This window comes from Melanotaenia boesemani, chromosome 9, assembly GCF_017639745.1.
Source record: "Melanotaenia boesemani isolate fMelBoe1 chromosome 9, fMelBoe1.pri, whole genome shotgun sequence".
Lineage (NCBI taxonomy): Eukaryota > Metazoa > Chordata > Actinopteri > Atheriniformes > Melanotaeniidae > Melanotaenia > Melanotaenia boesemani.
In genome coordinates, this window is record NC_055690.1 from 21688835 (window position 1) to 21712928 (window position 24094).

The 24094-nt window shown below is 38.8% G+C and overlaps 2 protein-coding genes across 24 annotated transcripts in view; one reads left to right on the forward strand and one right to left on the reverse strand.

Annotated features, from left to right (window-relative positions):
• mcamb (melanoma cell adhesion molecule b) overlaps nucleotides 1-10197 on the reverse strand; it is a 42296-nt gene extending 32099 nt beyond the window's left edge. For 20 of the 23 annotated variants that reach the window (XM_041994176.1, XM_041994175.1, XM_041994174.1 and 17 more), the window contains exon 1: nucleotides 10047-10196. In XM_041994176.1, coding sequence (XP_041850110.1) covers nucleotides 10047-10110 — 64 coding nt within the window. In that variant the 5' untranslated portion in view covers nucleotides 10111-10196. Of the gene's footprint in view, nucleotides 1-10046 lie in introns of all 23 variants that reach the window. The other 3 variants (XR_006011463.1, XR_006011464.1, XM_041994178.1) reach the window with 1 other exon arrangement.
• An 11010-nt stretch (nucleotides 10198-21207) lies between these two features.
• Nucleotides 21208-23825, forward strand: rnf26 (ring finger protein 26). The gene has a single exon (XM_041995643.1). It carries the CDS (start codon nucleotides 21668-21670, stop codon nucleotides 23015-23017), a length of 1350 nt encoding a protein of 449 aa, XP_041851577.1. The 5' UTR covers nucleotides 21208-21667; the 3' UTR covers nucleotides 23018-23825.
• Nucleotides 23826-24094: the final 269 nt, after the last annotated feature.

Consider the following 24094-nt stretch of genomic DNA (forward strand, 5'->3'; position numbering starts at 1 on the left):
ATGCTTCTAGCTGTGGGTCTCAGGATTAGACTGAGGACAGGAAGATAACCTTATTCACACCACTTCTGCTGAGCATGTAAGTAAGACACAGTACTTTTTTCTTTATAACAGAGCAGCACAGTTCATAAATTGGGATCGTTTAGTCAAGTTGCCCATCTCTCATGCAGCTTTTTGGCCTCTATGATCACCACCACTGCAGAAGCCTACAGAGCAGCCAACTCATGCACACAGCTTACATAAGGCTATTAGTGCCTGACAAAATGTCTGAACGTTAAATATCTCCCCCTCTAACTACAACAAGGATTTTTTGTTTTGGTAAAAGACTAAAAATTCTGGTTCTGATTGTATTTCTTTGTGTTATTTTTCTAAATGCTGCATATGCTGGCAAACTGGGATTAGTTAATGATCTGTCAGGGCAACCATAGTTGTGATTAAAATATCCCCTAGAGATTGCAGGGTTTTGAGCTCTGTAAATCTCAAGCATTAGCTGCTGTTATTCTCATTGATCCTTAGACCTTTCAGACTGTTTGAGGCCAGATTCATGTCCTAGTACCATCAAACCACCCTGGCTAATCATCCTGACTCAACTCCCCACCTACCAAACACAATTCTTCGGTCACATCATCATGGGTTATTAGTGATACAACATTTTGTCTTCACAATAGCCCAGCAGCTGTTCTTCTGCAGTTATTAGCAATGACTCTCAGTGGTAAACAAGCTGCACTGAAGCACAGTTTCTACCACATTAGAAAGGAAAACACACCATCTGTAACACGAGATGCCTTCGGCTCAGCAGTGAAGGATTTTCACACAATGGCAACATTTAAAAGAGAAAATGAGAAAGAGTGGTGTGCGTGATTGATCTCAGAGTTGATAAAAAGGAAGAGGGGGAGCATGTAAAGCAGCGGTAGGACCAAAAATATTCTGCACCAGCACAGCAGCCTGTGACAGAGGGCAGATTGGACTAGATGATTTAACGCTCCTCTGCAGCCGCTATTTCTAATCAATTATTTTTCTTCACACCAAATATATTTTCAAAGTTTAGTACCATTATTCCTTTTAAATTATCTAAAAAAACTAAAGAAACACGCATCCCTGAGCGCTGAAGAGTCTGATGTTGCCCTCTCTTTGCTGTGACTTTAAACTGACTGATTCATATCACAGACTGAAAGAACATGCTTCATACAGCATCAGTATTAGCACCAGATAGCGTGTACTCAGGTATTCTTTCATGTCATATTGATGCTCTAAGGTAACAGATTTACTACCTAGATGTTGTAAATCTCTTTTAAAAAATCTTTAACATTTTCTTATTCAGTTAAAAAAATAAGTCTCCTTAGGTTTTTAAGTCATCTTAATGACATAGCTGTGGAATATTAGCAAAACATATGCAATGCCGCTGTTGAATATTAAAACAATGCTACATAAGTTTCAGACTTTGTGCTTCTGACTCATTTTGATGGCACACTGACAATCATTATACACACTCCTGGGGCTGAGAAACTACACTTCACACTGTGTTCCCGCCCAAAACATTACATGTCAGCTGTATTTTGATTTAAGGCACAAAGTCACACATCAGCACTAGATAACAGCACACTTGAACGTGCACCACGGCTGATTCAGCAAAGAAATGCAAGAGGACATCTTCAGAGGGAACGAGGAAAAGAAAGAGAGAAAGTGACACAGCAAGATATCAGAGAAGACTCAACATCACACTGACTTTTACTGGCTGGTAAGAGCTAAGAGAAGAGACAGAATGTCTTTGTTAGGGGGCACCCCAGTGCGAAAATCTGCCATAATTAAGTAGTGCTGCATAAGGACTGGCACAATATGTTTAAGTATTTTGTTTTCATATAGCAAATCTTAGGTGTCTCAATAAGGGTTGCGTTCCACTTCTGTTTCATGTCAAAACTTCTTTGCAATAATAATATTGTGCATAACAATATTGCAATAACTATAACTGGATAATTTACTATTGATATTTACTATTGACTATTTATTGATATTGCGCAAGCCCCTATCTAATATCTTGTTTAAAAAAAATCTCTCCTTGTGTGAAACCGTAGTGTCTCTTTCTCCCCTCCTTCTATTTATCCACCCAAAGACCTCTATAGGTTTATCAAGTAGAAAGGATTTTAAAAAAAAAAAACTTAAGAAATGAAAAATTTGTTTGCATGCAGACTGTTAGTTCGTTCTTGAATTTCTGACCCTATGAAGGGCTGAACTGTTAAGAGCTAAATTTAATACATATAATTTAATCTCACCACATATTATTCCTTAAATCATCCGAGACAAAAAACATTCTTTTTCTTATCTATAAAAACAGATCAACACAATTCAGGACTTTATGGTATTTGAAAATGTTGGTCATGTATTACAGTTCAGTTCTTTCTCAGGTTTTGGGTTACTCCCAGGAATGGTGGAAATGTGGAAAAAGGAGTCCAGCAGTGGAGACACTGTAGACTTACAGCAACAAATGGCTCAGGTCAGTCCTCATTATGTCAGTCTAGGAGATCTAGGGGAAATACATAGCTTGATTATTTTTTCACAAATTAAGTAATTCGGGAGTTTTGTGATATTACCGAAATAAATAAATCTTGGCCCAGACACATTTTATGACACACATTTGCTTCATTTATCACACTTCCAGCATCCCTCTTGACAGTGTAAATAGTGTTGATTTCAACATTCTTGTAAAAGTCATGACGCCCACGACTATTAATTATCTCCTAGAGCAACAAGACCCTGTAAACCCATCATTTTGACATCGGAGTCTCTGTGACTGACAAGTAGGAGCAGCTGGCTCATCTGAGAGTCACTAAACAACCTTTGACTGGAGTATTGGAGTAATTCCAAAAAATGAAAAAAAGAGGTAGAAATGTATGATTCATGCTTTAAATATGCTCAACTTGTGCATTCCTTCAAATTCACTAACATATTTCTGACACTTGTTAAAGTAAAAAAAAATATATTGCTTTAATTTTCATAGAAAGTATAAAAAGATAGTTGAAAGATAATTAACATTTTATGCAACTTAGCAGCTGTCTGAATTTATCCTAAGGATGTGTCAATGAGTCCACATCACTTCTATATTTTAAGTCTAATAATTTGACCAACATAAAGCTGTTTAAAAAGTCTCAATGTTTGTTTGTAAAACTGCTTACCTCCTATGAACTGACAACACCACAGATAAGTCTGCTGTGTGGGCTCTGAATTCAGAAATTTAGAATTTTATCAGTCGGCAGAAAACTCCAATAACATTCCTCTTCTTCACATCTCTTCTTTGACAAAGACTGATCCATCCACATTCAGACAAGGAGAGATATCACAAATTTCTGTGGCGAAAAAAAAGCTAGAATTACTACAATGACCAAGCATTAAACTGAACCAGAAAGCTGATTTCTATATTTAAAGGTGCTGCAGGATTAATTTACAATAATAAAGCTAAATGAGTATTGAGTATAATTAGCCATAATTTGTTCAGATGTCATCCTAATAAGATCTGAGCCATTCACTGTGCCTCTTACATAACCGGTCTCCTTACTGACCTCTTCAGAAATGTTTTTGTAGAGTTTATTTCAGGGCTGATACAACAAATTACAGTTGCTTTGGTTTGTTTTTCCAGCCGTGACCCAAGTGTCACTGAGCAAGCAATCCCACAGAGCAGAGTTAAATTCACTACACTAACCTCACTGCACTCAGCATACAGAAGTCAAATGCAGATTGGTCTAGGATAAAAGAGCAATTAGACAACAAATTAATACATGGGAAGGGATTCACTACTCTCCCTTCCATCGATTTATTGCCGATTTCTTTCACTCAGTTCATGACTTATGGTAAACTGTATGAAAGCATCATAAACACTCCGTAGTAACTTAAGTATGGTCTGGAAACAATACTGTGTTGCAAGTCGGACTGATTCCCCACAGAATTTACGATTTAGAAAATGTTCCAAAAACTCTAAAACAGAAACCTGAGCATAGCTGATGTAATGCAACCCATCATCCTCAAGTTTTACCGTGCCAACACTCAGGCCTCTTCACCTCTCACGCTTTAATAAAAAAGGTCTGTGTCATGGTCCACGGTCAGAGACAAGGAGGAAAGACCAAAACGTCGGACCGGGGACAGGTGGACGTTATAAACAAGATTTTTATAACAAAAGGTGGTGCAAAGACAGAATATTCCAAAAGCTAAAGTTAAACTAACAAGAAACTAAACCCAGAATAAGACACAGGACAGCTGATGGATGAACGGACATAGAAATAACAAACAGCCACAAAATAGAAAACGATGATCTGGTGCTGAACAAAGAAAAACCTGGAGCATAAATACTGAAGGACTAATAATGAAAGAGAAGCAGGTCTGAGATACAGAAGGGTCAGACAACGCAAATAAGACTATAAGCATAAACCTAACAAGAACTAAAGCAAGAAAACAGAACCAAAACTTCAAGATCAGGGTGCCCTGTCTTAAGTCTGATACACGCATAATGATTTTTGGGCTGTTTTTGTGCCTCTTCCCGACCTCGGGCGGCAAACACCCGATCATCCTGAGATTTCCCTGTACAATTATCATTTGGTCTGTGGTGTGTTACGAGCCTATTTGTCTCGATAATCCGCTCCAAAGCAGGTTGTAGCCGACAGTTGGGAATATAGAACATGTTCAATATTTCAGAGTCAATTTCTGAGGGACGCCGACGACTGCGTGGATGGTGACGTGGTACAGATTGTACCCAATTGCTATGTTTCTTCTTCTATGTTTCTACGTTTGTTCTTTTTGGTTCAGTTCCTGCTCCTCTAAAAAGCAGAATTATACTCACAGCTGCGGTCATCCATGGATGTAAAGACAGGACAGTTTCACTGCACGTAGTTTCCATTTTAATAAGTGCTCTTTTCCTAATAGACAGGAAACATTACACAAAGCAGCTGGACTAGTAAAACCCTAAATCATGTCACAGACCTCCTTTCTTGCTACAGGAGGTCATGTGAGTGTCTTGTCCTGTAAGAAAAGACAATAACATCTAACAGTTTAATGGGTTAAAAGTTTAATTATATTGTCTAGAGACCCTGTGAGAATTGTAAATATTAACTCAAACCATGAGCTTTTCTTAATAAGTGAGTGAAACACAAATAGTACAACAAAGTATAGTAAATGAATGACCCACAGTTTCTTCTGTGACCATTTGTTTCACACTTTAAGACTCTGAAGCTGTTTGCTCATAAGGATAATATGTGAACTGTGTTGTTAACCGAACTTTATAATGCCTTGGAATAACTTTTAATACATGGTCAGCAGAAAGAACCTCCTTAAGTTTAAAGGGAAAGAGTTTTCTTATTTATTAAGTAATTAAATTTTATAGCAACAAACCGTTCCATACAGCACATTCAGGGCCACTTTGTTTGCAACTGGGTTTACTGGGTCTGCAGCTGAGACAGGATTATGTTTATAATCAAATGGAAAGTGAAGCATGAGCAGTAATAATAGTGATGAGCAGTAATGAAACAGTCTGAAGCTGCACACATGTAAACGACAGTGAATCCACGCTTCCACACTCAGTCTGTAACACTCACACTTTAACAAAAAAAAAAAAAAACACATAATGACACAGGTCATCATAGCAGCAGACATGAGCGTGCATGCGTTCTCTTTGTATCTGGGGAGGTGTTGTCAGGACTGTGAGGGCACCATGTGTGCACAGCTGTCCGTCTGATCAGAGCGAATCAAAGGCCGTTAAAGCTTCAGAATGTGGTAAGTCAGAGGAAAGTTCAGATGTTCTCCGAGCTGAGGTGAGCTATAAACTGATTGATAGAGATGCACCGGCTCTGCAGCCAAATATTGAGCAATAAATCAGAGTACAGCAAAGCTGTCAAAAGATGAAATGCCTCCCTGCGCATCTGCATTTGAGGCTGATTTTGTGTAAAGCTTTTTCTGCTGGGCATCACTGATGATGTGTTTCTTACAAAACCCGGCTGTGTGCAAGAAAGATGCAAACAGCTTAGAAACTCAACAGAATCTGCTCTTTTTTTTAAAGCAAATATTTACTAGTTTCAAGACAAAAATCTATTTTCTTTAGGAGAAAAATGCAGACAAAGGGTTATTATTTTACGCCTCTGATAAGCAAAAACTGATCCAAGTAGCATGTAAACTTCCTTCACACTGTAAACATGAGTTAGACAGCACACTGTGGCAACAAAAAGTGTTGATGTTAAGACAATCAACAAGGCAAGTCTGCAGAAAGTTTCCTTGCTAGGCAACTTGATACAGACAATCATTTGCTGGCTACTACACACAAAGAAAGTTTGATGACAAGAACACTAAGTCCTGAGAGCTTTTTCCACCCCAAGCAAGCCCTCCGCTCCACCATATTGACCCTGGTAATGGTGATAATGGATGGTATTTGCATCAATAGGAAGATCAAACAGTAAAAGGAGACATTTTTGCTCTCACAACTCATGTTCCCAGGAGCACAGCTTCAGCCCATTATGTGGCTCGGCAGGGAGAAGCTGCACAGTTTCCATAAAAGCACTTGAAAACAAAGCATTTTTCATTTTTATTCTGAGGATTACATGTTCTATAAACTTATTAAAGCAACAATCTCACACTATTCTTTTAATGCCAGTTTATGGGAGTTAGGCTGAGGAGCAACAGCTGTGGCCACAATCAGTAATGAGTGTATCGATTACTGGATTTTTGTGGAGTCTTCCTACAACAGCCATGATGCAGGTGAAACCTGACTGTGGCAGTAAATAATGATGTCTTTTAGTGAGGTACACCCTCTAAATAAATTATGTGACATGCTAAAATATAGTGTGCAATTAGCAGAAAAAGTGAGGTCTTACAAGAGGACTAAATGGAAATTTTTCCAATGAAATAGATCCAAATCCATACCTAGATATCTATTCAGTTAACATATACCAATTTTATATATATAAAAAAAAACACATTTACTTTAAACTAGATTCCTTTGAAAAGCAGGTTCTTTAACCTTTTAAAACCAGAGGTCCCCAGTTTGGGAGACTTTGAGAACAGATGATGCCAAGCTGCTGCTTTCAGAGACCTCGCCTGTGCTACCTGTGCTAAAACCTGCCATTTTGTTCTGCTTTACTTTATCAGAGTTGGCCTTTGCAGCGATAAGGTTCACGTACAATGATTTGATGGAGGTGTAGCGCTGCAGCTGAATTAATTCAAAGGACTATTAAGATTCATCGTGAAAGTCCTGAAACTTTTTTCATCTGTGCTTTTGTGCCATCTTCATTTATTCATCCCCAGTAACACATATACTGTTATTCACACATCTTAACAGATCTCACCAGTCTTCCCTTTACTATGACTTTATCATGACTCCAGAAGTATTTAAAGAGATCTTTAGGTTTCTTTTGGTTTAGGCACAGGACTAAAAGGATAAAGTATCAATGAGACTGAAATTAAATAATTTGAAGTTTCTGTGCAACATTTATAAAAGCATTACCCTTTTTGCAGCGTTTTGTAAAATAACTCCACTGTCCTCCTGCGGCACAATACAAATATTCCTACTCATATTAGCCTTTTTATTGTTTCCTCTCCAGGAATAGCCAGAGATCTGGAACATGTTTCACTTATCTTAACAACCATAAATTCAGCAAAACAATTTTAGACAACTCCAGACTGATAGCACACTGTTACTGAAGAGATCAAACACAGTACAGACCAGCCTTTTTCCTGTGGAGTATTTTGCATGGGAACACATAAACTAAGCATGAACAATTTCAAACTTTACTTCAGGACAAAGATAAGGCTCAACATGCTATGGGCACATTTTCTCCACACAAGCACCTGCTTTTAGTGCTCAGGAAATATTGACTGAAAAAAAAAATTGAAGAGTATGTCATATAAAACACCGAACTCTTAGGATAACTATACAACAATAATGTGACAGAAATAATTCGTCAACATGGTATGAAAGAGAAAAATTCTTGTGAATAACTCAAGACTTCCATTTCAGACTTGCTCTGCTCTGCTGATCCTTTGCCAGATTTCTTAGCCTCAATTTTTTATGCTGCGGTTGAGACACAACAAGGGCATTTATTGTCCCCGACGGCTCTCCTCTTTAGAGGAGCAGAAGTTCTTTTGAGCACATGAAGCTGAGGCACAGCGGCTCATTTAAAGGGATGACCTTTAATTGATTGAGGTCTAATGTGGCTGCTCTTTGGCCCGACTTGATTAGCTGATGTCACCGGAAGTGAGCCAAAGTCTTATCAAGGATTGGCATTAAAGTCCAACAACTGGTCAGATTTCCCCAAATAAAGGGCTGCATTTTTTTTTTTTTTTTTTTTTTTTTGGAACAGATACAATAGCACTCATCTGACCACTATGAACACACACAAGGTCATTTATTCAAACAGTGTCTTTGCAGATCCAGCAGGCTTGCATGGGTGTTTGCCAGCATCTTTAAATGTTTAAGATAATAAAGAATAATGTTCATGGCTCTCCTCAAATGTGAACAAATTTGTGTTTGTGTATGTGCAAATTTAAACTGTGCCCTTAATATGTACAACCAAAACATAAGAAAAGCAACCAAAAAAGCACAGAAATAACACATAAAATGGGCCTAATGTAGCAAACTATTTACGCACAATGGTATGAGATCACATTACTGTGTGTGATAGAATAGCTTCCACAGGTCAAATCAGCTAACTACAAGTAACAAAGAATGAATACAATATATGACGGGGTACTGTAAATCTATAGGTTGGAGGCAAATGACTTTGGGAGGCCAGGAAGTCAAGAACAGACAAGAACAGGAAACGGACTGGATGAGAGCTGAGAGATTTTAAGGATTACAGACAATGGCCAGCACTGAAACAGGAGATCAGCACAATACAGTGAGAAGTTTCATGTGGTCAGTGGTAATAAAAGGATAAGGAAAGGTAAAGGCATGGAGTGAGAGGGTCAAGCAGAAGGGAAGTCAGACTAACAGAGGAAGTGTTGGGGGGGGGGGGGGGGGGGTCACATTGTGTAGTTAAAACAGAAAAAGAACTTAAGTCACAGTATCAGTCTTTAAAGTCCTTCTGTAATTCGGAGAGCTGGGGTAGATGTGTTCATAGAAATAAACACATATATGCACATCATAACTTTCTTTTTATAACTGTCTCACACCCCTGGTTTAAAAGATCAACATCAATCAACAGTGAATAACAAGCACAGGTGAGAACTTTTCCATCTGTCCTTTTGTTAAATGAAAAAACCACTAAAAACCTGTGCAGTGAGAACTCGACCACATTCTGTTTCTGTGTGAGGAACATAGTGGAGCTATTCTCTGCTGCCTGGGCTGCATCGAGCCACTTGATCACTGCTGGGACAGAGGAGAGCTGACAGAAAACAGACAGAGAGCTCCCTCATTCCCATTCCACCTCCGTTGGCTAAAAATACATGCAGCAAACATTTCAAACACATCTCTTTACATTGCACAGACCAAAATGTTTTCAATATGCATGTTTACAGTAGGTGTCCTACACTAGTCCTGGCATGTTAATGCATTAGTAAACATACTGATTCTGAGCACCACATTTATTAAAAGGTCTTTGGACTTTTTAGTTTGTAACGGCTTTATCTGCAACAAAACAACAGCTCTGCAAAGGAAATGCATTAAAATGAGTTAAATTTAAGTTTAAATCTCTGAATGAATGAACTCACACAGGACTGTTGCTACCCTGGGTAAAATTATGAAAGCAAAGGGAGACAGGGCAGTGTCACACCTCTGCAGCTGACACAGGAGCTGAACTTTAAAAAGAGCCACATGAGCAGCATGAGGCTGAGTTAAAACGCTGGCAATGGTTGACCTACACCTTCCTGAAGACTCTTAAAAAGCATGGAAAACATTCAAAATTGATCATTAAGCGCACATTAAGAAAAAAGTCCTCTCGGTTGAATATTTAAAAATACATTTCCGTCCTTCTGCTCGCACAGTCCTAAAAACTTTGATAAGGAAACTCGACATCACACCTAAAATAGTCTAAACCTGTCTGTTTCCCTAACGCTGGGTCAGCTCTTTCTCAGGTACTCACCTCTCCAGGTGTGAAGGAGGACCACAAGTCCTACCAGCAGAGAAGCAGAGTCCCGTACAGCCATGGTCGTTGGTCGGAGCTGGGGTGTGTTCAGAGGGAGTCTGGCATAGACTGATCCTGCTGGAAAAATGATTGAGACACACACACACAGCGAGGGAGAGGAGCAGCGTGAGGAGGCAGATGATGCAGACAGAGGTCCTCCACTGTAAAAAGATAAGTCCGTCTGAGAGATTTAAGCATTTAGACAGTCTGACAGACCGAGCGTTTCATTTGACATTTTTAGATTTACTTTTATAACTCTGCCTTAGTTCCGTCATTGGTCATTTCTAGAGATAAGGAGACGAGAAGGAATATGTCACTCTGGGTTTTTATAAGTTATTTTGAGTTGGATATTTTTTGCAGCGGATGAAAAGGAGGAGGGACGTCGAAGAGTAGCAGGAGGAGGAGGGCGGAGGTCTGGACGGAAACCGATGAGGTAAAGTTGTAAGATACCTCTTTATATCTCTGTTAACAAGTGATGATATCAGTTGTTGGCAGCTGTGTGAAGAAGAAGATGAAAGCAAAATAAGATAAGACATTGGAGGCAGCACATGAGAACATAACACCTGCAGCAACAAAACGTGGACTCAAATGTTTACTTCAGGACTAAAGTTCTGTCACCTTTGCTTTGCCTGGCAAGTTTAGTTCAGTCATGTCAGAGTTGACCAGTTTTTGAATGGGAGGATTTTAGCTTGACAATGTGTGTGAACACTTCAGTTAATCTCAGTTAATCTAAATATATTCTTCAGCTAATGTCATCTGTCTATTATGTGCAGCCACCACAAGTTGGGTTGTGTTTTCAAAAAGTCATGAATTAACAGAGAAAAGCCCATGGTAAAGGAGAGTGAAGCTAGGGAAACAGGTATTCTTCTGTGGACTATCTGACAAGTTGATGAACAAAGCCAAACATGCAGTTCAGTTTGTGTGTCACAGCTGCTGTACACAAGTAAAAACACACAATCTGCTCTTATAGTGTCAACAGGGGAAAAATATTAGCCATAATATGCATAACATAAGACAAGATAATCCTTTAATAGTCCCACAGTGGGGAAATTTTGGTGCAACAGCGGCAAAGGTGCAAAAACTATATAGAAGTCTATATAAAAAGCATATATACAAAATGGATTTACATTATTGCACAGAGTTGATATTGCATGTCTGTGTGTGTTATTAGTTTTCTGTTGTGGCTCTGTGGGCTACTGGGAGCAGTGCAGATTGTAGAGTCTTGCAGCAGCAAGCTAGAAGAACCTGCGTTATCTCTCCTTCACACACACCGCTGTTGAAGCAGTCTTGCATTTGATAATTAAATACTCACATATTAATCTATATTTCCTAATGCATTGGTCACAGAGCTCAGTCATAGTCCAAACACATTGCAACATATAATTCCCACATTTAACCAAGAGCAAAATAATTTATTTCAAATAAATGGTTTTCTGCTGAAGATCAAAATGGATTCTACTCTAACTTACTGCCATAAGCAGGGTTCCTGGCCCAGAGCAAGATCACTTAATCAATGTTAAATCCATATCTATCACAATATTAATTGTTGCTGGTTTATATTTGGAAAGACAGGTCTTTAAACTGAGGCAAAATGTGTCATCACACATGAAGGAACGAGAATTTTCCAAAATATTACTGCAGATTTCCTCAGCAAATGTTATTTTTAAGCCTTTTGCACATGTGACTTTAATTTTAGACAATCAGGGTCATGTAATTTGCAGATTAACCCAAGCTTAAAAGAAATTGCAGACTTGTCTGTTGGGTTTAAAAACATTATAGCATCAATCATTTTGTCAGAAATTTGGGATATCTGCCTTAATATGAGGCCTGATGTAATCTTTAAAGAGCTGACTGAACCTTTTCAGGCCCCTCCAGTGCTGTAACTAAGCTTTGGCATAAATTCAATAAGAAATATTTGTTCTGTCACATCTGCTCTTATCCCCACATGTATTGACCTTTGCCCTGATACTTTATTCATCACTTCCATTTCCCCATGCTGTGAAACTCATCTCACCGTTTACTCTGATGTCACTACTCAGTGATCTTCCCTGCTTTTGTTTAAGACAGTCAGCCTTTGTTTATGTCCCTACTCCAATCTGATGCTCCAGTGGAAGCGTCATAGTGGAGCATCATAGTCATCAAGGAAAATGATGTGCATGTTTATTATGAACAAATATGGAACCTGCCAGAAGGCATCATATTATGGAACCTGCCAGAAGGCATCATATCATTTACAATTGCTGACCTCCTGCCTTTGGCTGCATGACTGAAGTCTATGGTAAGAAAAGCAGGTTAAAAAGTACAGGAGGATTTGAATGTCAGGGTTTGGATATCTGCAGCATTTGCCAAACTGTAACAGAGCTCCCATGTATTGGTGATGTTGCTATGAAAATAAATTCTCAGGGTACCAGTGGGCAGCTGGAAAAAGACACAAAATACTGTGCAGATGACTGTCTGGAAGGATATCAGACTGGAAGTTTTCATAAAGCCAAAATCATTTAAAAATTCAGCTTGGCCAGAATACCACAAAATGAGGAAAATATATAATGTGGCTGATATTGTGTTCATATGTGAGAGCAACAAACTACTTTGACAGTATATAATTTCTAAAATAAAACACAGCAAAACATTTTGTTCAGTATCTTATAAATGGTATTATTTACAAAAAACAAAAAGTGATCAGATTTGTGCAGTTTTGATCTTCTATAATAACCACAAAGCACTGGGAAAACCAAGAACAGAAAGTAGATTTGAGAATTTTAGACAGACAATTTTTTAAAAAGAGCTTGCAAAAACATGTCCTGCAGTCTTTCAAATGTCTGTAAAGATTTTGGTTCTGGTAATAAAAAAAAAAAAAAAATTTAAAATGCGGGCTGCTACCCTTTCTGTAGCCACAATCATAAAACTCTCCTTCAGGTCGGGCCTTGTGTTTTGTACAGTCATGAGCGCCTGATCAGAAGACCCAAGGGGCCACTTTGTGGTACATAAAGACCAACACTATCTTCATATTTTATGCAGACAATTAAATAAAACCAAATAAAACCTTGTGCTATTGGTGCAGTTATAGTGATGATTTAGTTTTAGTATTGCTTGATTCTGTGTGAACTATGAGTGTCTGTGTAGCTGGAAACAGATCAAAAGATGGCGGGGTGTGCCATGCAGGCTGATCTCTGTAACCTTCGCTGATGGAAAACTCCGCTGTCTGTCATGCATTGTGACTGCCAGGTGGATTGCCCCCGAATGCATGTCGGCACCACATCGGAAGCCGTGAGCGATTATACCACATCACTGCAAAAGACTCCACAGTAGAAACAACGTCTGCCGCTGCAAATTCAGCTAGACAAGGAAAGTCCTCAGGAGAGACTAAATATTTCCAGAGGGAAGAAGGATCTGCGGTTTGGTTTAGTTTAAGCCTTTTATACATTTATGTTTAATTTGGTTGCATATAAATAGAAAAGCAGTGAGAGAGCTTGAGGTAACTTTATCAGCTGCCAAACAAAAAGTGAGTGTGAAAACTCTGTGTGAGGTAGAGGGAAGCTGTTGCGTTTGAAGCAAGGTAATAATCCTGGAAATTTGTAATCTGAACAAAACATAAATTATGAGCACAAAGTAAGATATTAGCTCAGCAGTTTGATTTTGTTTTGGGGGATGCAATACTCCACTAATATTCAGCTGTGTCCTACAATCTCTTTCTGACCTCACAACAATGTTGTGTTAATTAGGTCATGTGTCATAGGAAGCTCCACACAACATCCTCTGTGGATTACTATATCGCTTCCACAGGGCAGCAAACAGTTGCAATTGTTTGACACTGTATAATATGTTTTTTAGAACCAGAGTAGTTTCATGTTGTTCAGTGGAGTTCTGGTGAAATTCTGTACAGTAAATGTCTCTATGTGAACCTCCGTTCTACCAACATATGCATCGGTTTCGTGGCTGAAAAGCAGCCAACCATCCATAATGTAAAGAAGGGTGTAAACCCCTGTGCATGCTGATGCCTTCATTTCCTTCAGGGTGAGGCAGAGTCCGTGTGGTTTGCATTGATAGAAGAGAACTGACTGCTCTTAAAACAACCACATTGTTCTGCCATTCAAGGTCAGTAAGTTATGACTGGGTCTTAAAGCAGCCGACCTGGGTGTGGCATAAGAATGCACAGTATACAAATAACAGGAATTGGTGGGACCTCATCTCCAAAAGCCCCCTTTAAATTCCTTAGGGGCAGATTCCAATAATTTCCCCTTTTCACCCTTTTAAAATTTTCTTCTTTTTGAATATGATACATCCTGTAAGGGGAATTTGGGAATATCCTGGGGCCACTGGTTTTGGGAATGAGGCAGAGGGAAGCAGGAAAAGCACACTCCTCTCCCCCACAAAGTTCCCAAGGACTATGAACCTCTCCAAACTGTTTATAGGAGTTTGTTTTAACCTGATGACAGGGGTAAACCTCTGGCTATCAACAATCATAATTATTCCTTAACCAATCTTGAATCTGGTTTTGATGTTATTGATTGAACAAAAAAGTTTATTTTTTACCCCACAAATGCAGATTGCTGTGTTATCTCAGCTGAATAATCTTGGTTAAACTGACTGAAAACATGAATTTTGGAAAAGCATTTGAAAAGATTAATGGCATAAAATGAATATTTAAGTTATTGCCAAATTATTATATGTTGTAATGCTGTTGAATCTCTTCAAAAGCTTTCCTGTGTTGTTTTATAATAAAAACTTTGAATGAAAGCATAGTTAAAAAGATTCCTGTAAAAACTGCAACACAGAAAAAACAGGTTTGAGAGATTTTCTAGAAACCCATTATCAGACATTTCTTCAGACAAAATTCACGTTTAACACCTCTTTTACTAGATAACTACCTTCTTTTTACCCTTAATTGCTTGACAGTTTGAGAAACACTGATAAATAGAAGCAGGTCAGATTGAAACACAAAGACTGGACAGAAGAAGCAGCCAGCCAGAATCTGCCAGGACTGGGGTAGACAAAATCGGAACACAGCCCTGAAAGTCTTGCATGTTTCCCAGTTTCAGCACACCTGATTCAAATTAAAGGGGTAACGCACCCAAAAATATGTTTTGAGCTGTAAACAACACAGTATTACTTAATTGTGATGAAAATTACATATACTTTTAATACTATTTGTATTTTTTATTTTAGTTTATTGTAAAAACTGGATTTTGTGGGTAAAAAATGGCTCATAACGCCCTCTACAGGGTAAAACCAGGTTATGTTTTTCGTGACATAGAAAGGTTATCTACATCACGAGAAAATCTGAAAAACCCCACAGCCCCTCCCTCCAGATGCAGATAGATGGGTCCTCCTCTTGCAGGCATAGAAAACCACACCCACCAACGCATATGAAGGGATGCAAGCTTAATATTTTGTAAGATTTGCTAATTTCAGACTTCTGTTCTTTCACAGAGTTTCTGATGCAATATTCCTGCAATAGGATGGATTTGTGCTTTTGAGGGGTGTAAAAGTAACTCCAGACTTTATTCTATACGCTGATCCTCATCTAAGGAGAGAGAGCAGCTCAAACTGTAGCAGCGGCACTTCCTGCACAACAACCTGCTGCGAGTCTCCACAGCTTTCCAGAGCTGCTGGAACTGCTGACAGGCCTGCATAGCAGCGCTAACGGCTCAGACTGATACGGTTCAGGACCACCTTGTTCATGTGTAGCTGAGGAGATTCAGGAGGGGAAAAGTCTTCCACCTCAAAGACTGCTCTGTGGTGCTTTGTGAATCTTGTTTTCCATCTTGCCAGTGAGCTGAGTTGCTGTCTGTCAATCATTTCTGCCTCTGTATCCCATCCTGCCCTCTCTCTGCCCCCTGATCACCCCACACCTCCAACTCCAACCCTTGCAGTTTCAGGCATTTTTCAAATTCGGCAGTGGTTGGAGTTACACAAAAAGTAGGGGGTGTAGTTACACTTTAATGAGTCACTGAGCAGAACTTGATAAGCTGTTAAATCAGTTTAATTTGAATCAAGTGAGTTAAAGCAGGGAAACATCCCTGCAGGACTGCAACGCTCGAGGACCAGAGATGCCTGCTCCTGTACTAGGGCAAGAAAAAACACAAGTTTGGCAGCTACTTTAAAGCTCATTGATAAAATAGCATAACATTTAAACTTAAAAATTGAAAACAATATACCATATAAAGAAGAGATTAGTTTTGTCAGAGATCCAAAATACATCTGCAGTTTCACTACAAAAAAAAAAAAAAAAACAAACAATGTGCTTCTGGATGTGGATTTTTGTTCGTTTTCCTGCATGAACACACAACACATGGATGTTTTCAGTCTCTGTATTAGGAAGCCAGAAAAGTGTAAGAACATACCAAGATTTCTTGTCCAGGATACATATATTTTACATTTTTGCTGGTTTTGTAACCACTTAGATTACAAAATATGACTTGGCCTAAAAGAACCCCTTTCACATCGACTACAACATGCTGGAAAGCCCAGCTTTATGGTTACCAGGGCAACAAGTCTGGCCTGTTCAATAAACAACACAAAACATGCTGCAGGCACAAAAGAACCATCAAATAAAACACATTGCTATGCCTTAAAAACACAATGTTAAAGGGTGGTATTGGGCTGTTGGTACTTATGTCACCGTAAGACAACTTAAAAATTTCCCACCAGCATATAGACTTTGAAATAAAATAGTGATAATGGGCAAAAAAAGAAATTCCTCTGAAAAGGTCATTTTTCACAATGGCTGTAGTTTTCATAATCTTGCTGACAGACAAAAGATATTTGCTGTTTATTTTGGGCAGAGCAAACAAATGCTTAAAAAAACTATTAAATTTCTATACAAGCATCTAGCTCATCTCCAGTGACAGCATATCATCACTTGTCCCTTGAACCTGGCTCCTCTTCTTAAAGGGTGAGTGTCCTCACCACGTAACGTTTAGTGTGCTGTTCCTAAATGATTGATAATTGCACATGACTTCTGTTTGTCTCTCCAGTGCTTGCAATGCTGTGCTCACAGGCTAAGGAAAGCCTAAAGGAAGGAAAGGGAGGAAAAGAATTCATTCTTTCCAAGCCACTGAGGACAGACCCAAGAGTGAGTTGTTTTGGGGGTAGTCCGCCTGCCCAGCGTGAGAGATGGCTATTGTCTGAGCTGCCCGACAAGACGGGGGGCTTTGAGATGGGCACTGATGTAAAGAGGGAACTTTGAGTGGGAGAGACATTTGAATTTCTGTTAAACTCTGTCAGACGAGCAGCAGCAGTGACAAAGAGGCACTTTGATAACCAAAGGCTGAGAATTACACAGTTTCTCCATGGTGATTATACGTAATAGTGCCATTAATCATAATAAATCAACCCACTGACATGTTTCTTCAGTGCCAAATCATTTGGTATAAAAAAAACAAAGGGGTGGTGATAATGACTCCAGTTTAATATCTGTTAGTGCAGAAAGAAAACTGATGATTGGGAAGCCGCTTACTCTGCAGACAACCAAACCAACATTCTCTTGCCATTTTTTATTTGTTTTTTTATAATGTTGGAACTAACACTTGTCACCTTTTCCAATATTTTATTGATAAAATAAATTTATATATTGAGACACTAACAGGCAGATTACCTATCATTCTTAACTACAAGTGTATTTAAACTGGGGAAGAGAGGAAAAACTTTTCATGTCATGTGAAAAGAAAGTGTCCCCTCTTTCAGCTGAGTGAAAAAGTTAAAACCTATGTACACTTTTACTTACATTGTTGACTCCTGTGAAATTACAAAAAGGTTTAGATGAAACTAGGCCATGTAACTGGTAATTTTCCCACACTTTTGATCATTTGAGGCTGCATCAAATGATTATAAAATCTAAAAGGGACCTGATGATTTTTAGTAAGCCCTTATTATGCAAAACCTTCAAGATGTAAGAGGGTGTACTTTCTATTTCACATGGTTTCATGATCTGCTTATTTGATGCTAGAAATTGATCAAACTAAAACATATAAATAAATAAAAACAGATAAAAGTAGCTTCAAAGCATATTTTTTACAAAAGGATCTTCCTGGTGTCGGACATATGCAGAGTTATGAGTCACAAAGCAGGAAGCTGCTACTGCTGCCTGCAAACTGTTCAACATCCTGCAGATGCACAAATGACGTCCTAAGAAGACAACTCAAAGACTGGGAATGTCACACTGGCAGACCCCCACATTCTTAGTGATCCTATTCATATCTCTCTGAGTCACACAAGGAAGAGCCTCACTGCTTCTTTTATCGCACCTTCTCTCTCAGTTTTCCCATCACTGCCTCTCAGCGCACAGCAGAAGCAGTTGGCTAATGGCACTGGGCTGCAGAGGAATGTGGGGTCCTGCTCTGGGTCTTGGCCAGTCTGCACTCCAGTGATTTCTACTGTTTGGAGTTTGTGTTTTTCCCAGAGAAGCTTGTAGTCCACCACCTACCCCCTGCCCTCGTTCTAAAACACACACTGGCACAAAGATTCATTCTAAATGTAATATACTGGCCAGCAGCCAAAGTCATCACAGACACAGAAGATCCCAAAATTCATCCTAAAAACCAATCTGGGAACAAAGTATGAAAATTAAAGGCATAACTACATTGGCAGATTTTCAAGATTGTAGAGAAAGCAGCCTGTACTAAAATGATTGTGTAATTGTGGTATCTCACATTGTTGTGCAGACGTTTTCTTTAAAAATCAAACCATTTCAAGACTTCTTGTTTTATCAAACATTCATCATATGACTAATCTGGAGAAATAATCATTTTTGCTTTATTAATCCCAATCCAAGATTTTGATAAAATTTTCAGGAAATCTCCAAAATGGAATAAGGAACAACTGATTAGATTTTGGGAGTCATCCTGATCACTGTCTGGATCCATGAATTTTTTAAGGAGTCTCTTCTATTTTTGCCATTACAGCTCATCAGATGACAAAAAAATTACAAGATGAAATCATGGTAGATTTTATAATCCGGCATTGTTTGAGCCAGATCACGCTGACATTCTGGATTTGGTGATCCAAAAGGTTCAAAATATAGGGGGTACTGGGTGGGCTGTTAGGCCTTTTGGGGTTTTTCTCATGTTAATGAACCTATGGCTTGGCAGAGGTGTGTACTCTCTGAGTGCTTCAAGTTGTTGGCTGGTTTCAACTAAATAGCTTTAAGAAGAAATCTTCCAGGTCTGAATTGAAAACTAAGGTTTCAGTCAAACTGTCAGAAAAGTTACCTCCTCTGTCTTTTTATATATACAATTTTCTTGCCCATGATGGATAGCAAGGGGGATTTATAATTGGGAAAAGACAGATTGACTGCATTAAAAATCTGACTAAACTACACTTTGCTGTGATGTGGATTTACAACAATTTTTAAAATATTACACAAAAAGCTTAATAGGTTCTTTTCCTCTTGAATTTGTATTATGTTGTGTCAATGAGGCTATAATATGTATTGTATTAATATGATAACACATACGATATTACTTGATTGAAAAGGTTGGTAATTTATTAAATAAATAAATAAATAAGTGAATGTATATGGTTATTCACACTTGTCCCTCATGTCCACATATTTAATCAGTACAACTATTTCCAGTGCTCATGCATAAGGATGGAGACTTTTATGCTCCTTTCCTCAGGTTTCAGAAATTTCAGTTGCCTCTTGCTACAACTTCTGTTCTTCCAGGTCATTTAAACAAAAATGATTTTTTAGCCAGGTGTTGAAACCAGGGAGTTTGGGAAAATTATTTTAATCTCTCATCTTATCGAGAGAAACAAAGTTAGTTGACTGTTGGCCTGCTGTGGGACCAGAGGGAAAGTTAGCTACCATAAAAGGAGCAGATCTAGAAGCTCTCTGTCAGAGACAAAGTAGCATGTAAGACCTTTTATAGTGGTTTGCACTCCTCCTATGTATCCTGCTGCATCATGAACTAATGCTGTTTGTCAAACGTTCAAAGATTCAGATCAGGATTTCCCATGATCATATCAGTTTTCCTCTGCAAGAAAAAGAAGCTCAGCTCTGAAGCTTAAGAAAGGAAGGAAGTTCTGCTGATATTGTTCTGAATTGCAAATATTTGTTGTTTCATTGTTGGTTAAGTGCCTGATGAAATGAAAGAATATAGCGTGATATGTGACTATGTGTAATGGGTTAGGCTGAGGAAACTGGAAAAGTCAGGTGATGACAAGAAAGGTCAAAATACTGTAAATGATGATGGCAGTTGTTCTCTCTCAACACACATACACAAAGTAGCATTTAAATCACGTTAGATTACATTACATTAACTTGCATTAATTTACTCGAGACTCATTATAACTGTATTCATCCTAACCCATATTATACCATTAACCTTAAGCAAAGTCTTCATCCTGGAGTGTAATTGCTAACATTATGAAGTATGGCTTTTTCTTTCCCCTTAGTAGGTAGGCAGGTCCTTTATTCCTGGAGATATATGTCCCCACAACATGAGAACTATACAGATTATACAGAGACAAGTTCATAAAACTACATATACATTATATATATATATATATATATATATATATATATATATATATATAGATAGATACATACATATATATTTATTTATTTATTTATTTATTTATTAGGTCCAACAATAAATCCTTACATTTTAAATGAAAAAAAAATTAAATAGAAAAAAGGGATACTCCTGATACTTGTTCAACAATAAGTTAAGTTAAGCATCCCAAATTAACAAGACATTAATAATAATAATAATAATAATAATAATAATAATAATAATAATAATAATGATGATGATGATGATGATGATGATGATGATGATGATGATGATGATGATGATGATGATGATGATGATGTTAGGACACTTTATTATTATTGTATCGCCATGAAATCCATTACTCAGTGAGACAAATATTTTTCATATATTACTACCAAGAATACTGCCAAGCTATTATTATTGCTGAAACTAATACTACTAATAAAACAGCAACTATATTCGTTTAAAATTTGTTGTATGATTAATTTAAAATGCTTAGCATGCACTTATGTATTTAATTTCCACTTGGACATTTTATTGAACAGTCTTGTTCTGAACCAACAGAACGGTCTCTTGAAGTTGCGCCACCTCACCGGAAGTACATGAAAAGAGGTCAGCTGACCTGTCCAAATCAAATATGGCCGTTATGCTAACAACGGTAACCACACGGAAATGTTTTTTATTGTTTCCTCGGTCATTCTTGCAACTTTAATATTGTATAAAGTTACTATTTAACTAATGAGGCGTTTCCAGGGCGCATTTTGTACATAGAACCAAAACGAAACCCGGAAAATAATCGGAAGTATCGTCCTGTTGTTCAAAACCAAACATCCGGTTGTGTGAAACGTGTGTTTATCTCGTCGTTTCCGTGGACCGAAGATTGAGAAACATGGAAAATAAACAACTTCATGTTCAATGAAACGAACTAAAGTTTTGATATTAAGAAGACTGGGCGACATGTAACGAAAAGATACCGTAACGTCGGGGGATGTTATTGTGAACGCACAAACAAATGATGTCGTCAGACGTGGATACAACCCGAGAACATCCAAGGGTGAACAGTTAAGTTAAAGATTAATTACCATGGGCTTGGTGAACTTTGTGATATCCACTGTAGGAAAATGCCTGGACGTTGTCTGTTTACTTCTGGACCTCAACTTTGTCATCGTCCACACCGTGGTGCGGACCCTCCTGGCGGTCATTACTTTTATTACCAACCTGCCCTCCCTCTTCATTAACTCGGTGCTCCAGCTGGGAAATCTAATCCTGTTTTGCACGATGTCCTTGGCAGAGGCAACCTCAAATCTAGCCCACGGCACAGTCACGCTGCTGGGAAGCGTGGGTTTGGCTCTGGAGGGGCTGCTGGAGAGCCTGAAGATGATGGGTTACCTGTCCATGCACGTCTTACTTCGGGGGAAGGAGCACCTATGTCGGGGTCTGTTGTCATTGCTGGAGGGCTGTGGCATTGCTGTCAGCCTGGTGGTCTACTTCACCAACACAGTGGTAAACTTTGTACTTATTGCCACCCAGAACATCTACCTGGCAGTGGTTGGTGTGTGGCAGACGGTGTCCAGTCCATTGCAGAAGGTGCTGGAGCTTACCCTGACCTCCTTCACCTTTCTGTACAGCTGCCTGGCTGGTACATCTGCATTCCTGTGGTCTCCATGTAAACTAGTTTTGGATTTCCTTGTTTCCCTGGTGCACATGTTCATCAGCATTTTTATATTGAACATATATGGCCTCCTTCTCACTGTCACTATTGCGCTGACAACCACCGCCTACTTAAACCCAGGACTGACCCGGCGGGCAACTGTGCACATTGTGGATTACATTAATTCTCTTCATACTGTGCGAAGGCTGTATTTTGCTTTCTACTGGATTGCTTCAGTCCTGTGGCGTGTCCAGCAGTTTTTACGACGTAGCATGCAACACCTGCAAATTATGCTCCATTACCTTTACCTCTTGGAGAGAGGATTTTGGCAGCAGCTGTCTCAGCACAGCAGCCAGTTGGGCCTGGCACTGCGAACACAGTTCCACAGGAACAACAACAACAGAGTGCGGGGTGACGGCGACCCTGGAGAAGAGAGGCGGGACCCACCTGATGGAAGAGCAGGAGATGGAGCCCACCATGAGCTGGACAGTTTAGTTTTCCCCTCATCAAGCACAGACAGGCCGCTAAAGAAAAAGTCATCTTCATTCAAAGGCAGTAAACCTCTGCCTGCTGAGAGTCTGCTGACTCTACTGAAGGAGCAGGAGGAGAGGAAGAAGTGTGTGATCTGTCAGGACTGTACCAAAACAGTGGTGCTGCTCCCATGCAGACACCTCTGCTTGTGTAGAAACTGTACAAACATCCTTTTGAAGCAGCCTATCTACCAACAGAACTGCCCGCTCTGTCGTCACATGATCCTTAACACTATGGATGTCTATCTATGAGGGACCAAGAAAAATGGACCCAGGAGAACCTGACAGCAAAGAGCCTCACAGCCTTACACTAATGACCACCACAGAAAATGAGTTGATGAGCTGATAAATCTGGTGATGTTTTATACTTTATTTGTCCTCAGAATAATTTCATTACAAGTCCAAAAGTAACAACACTCTTTTAACTTTTCCACTTGTTGAAATTTCTAAAATGTCACTAGTTTTTTTTCCTTTTATAAAGCTTTCCAAATATATGTACTCTAAGAACTGTAGAGAAATACTAACAAACATCTTTTCATGGTATTATCAAATTCATAGTAAAAACTACATATAGGATATTATGCTTCAAATGTGTTGATTTATCATTAGTACATAAGAAATTAATATGCTTGACATATTTAGCTATAGTGTGATTGACAGATTTGTCTTTGTTTTATTTTCCCCAGAAGAGTATGTGTCATCAACCAGATTTAATTTTCACTGTGTTTTTGCAGCTGTGGACAGTTTTGGCCTTTTCTATTTCTGCAATTCATTATGGCATAATGATGTCCACCAGAAGAGAATAGGATGCACGTTGCAGCTGAAATTCAGTAGACAACTTTGACATGTTCTCTATCATAAACTATGTGACTACATCCACTAATGTGATAAAATAAGTCAAAACACATGCATCATCAAAGAAAGTGAAGCATATAGGGCTAGCTACTGCTTTGTAAAAACTTGCATTGCATTATGGAAAATATATGCTGGCATGGTGTCCAGTACTGTAGGAAATAAATTTTGTTTTGCATATCACCAGTATTAAGGTATCACACATGCCGAAAAAAAAGTTATGGCATGGTCAACCATCAGTGCTTCTCAGTACTAATGTTCTGCTTTCATTGAACCTAAATCCCGTTTAGAATTTCCCTGCAGTACGATTTTTGGAGCATGGCTGCAGTGTCTGTTTTATCACCAAGATGAAGAGTTTTTAATATTCCAGACTTGCTACGCTGAGTCTCAGGTGTTATAGGTAGGTGCCCTCCCTATTGCTGAAATGTTTACCGCCGCTGATGTCTTAAAATGTGCTTTCAGTAGGCCAAGCTTGTG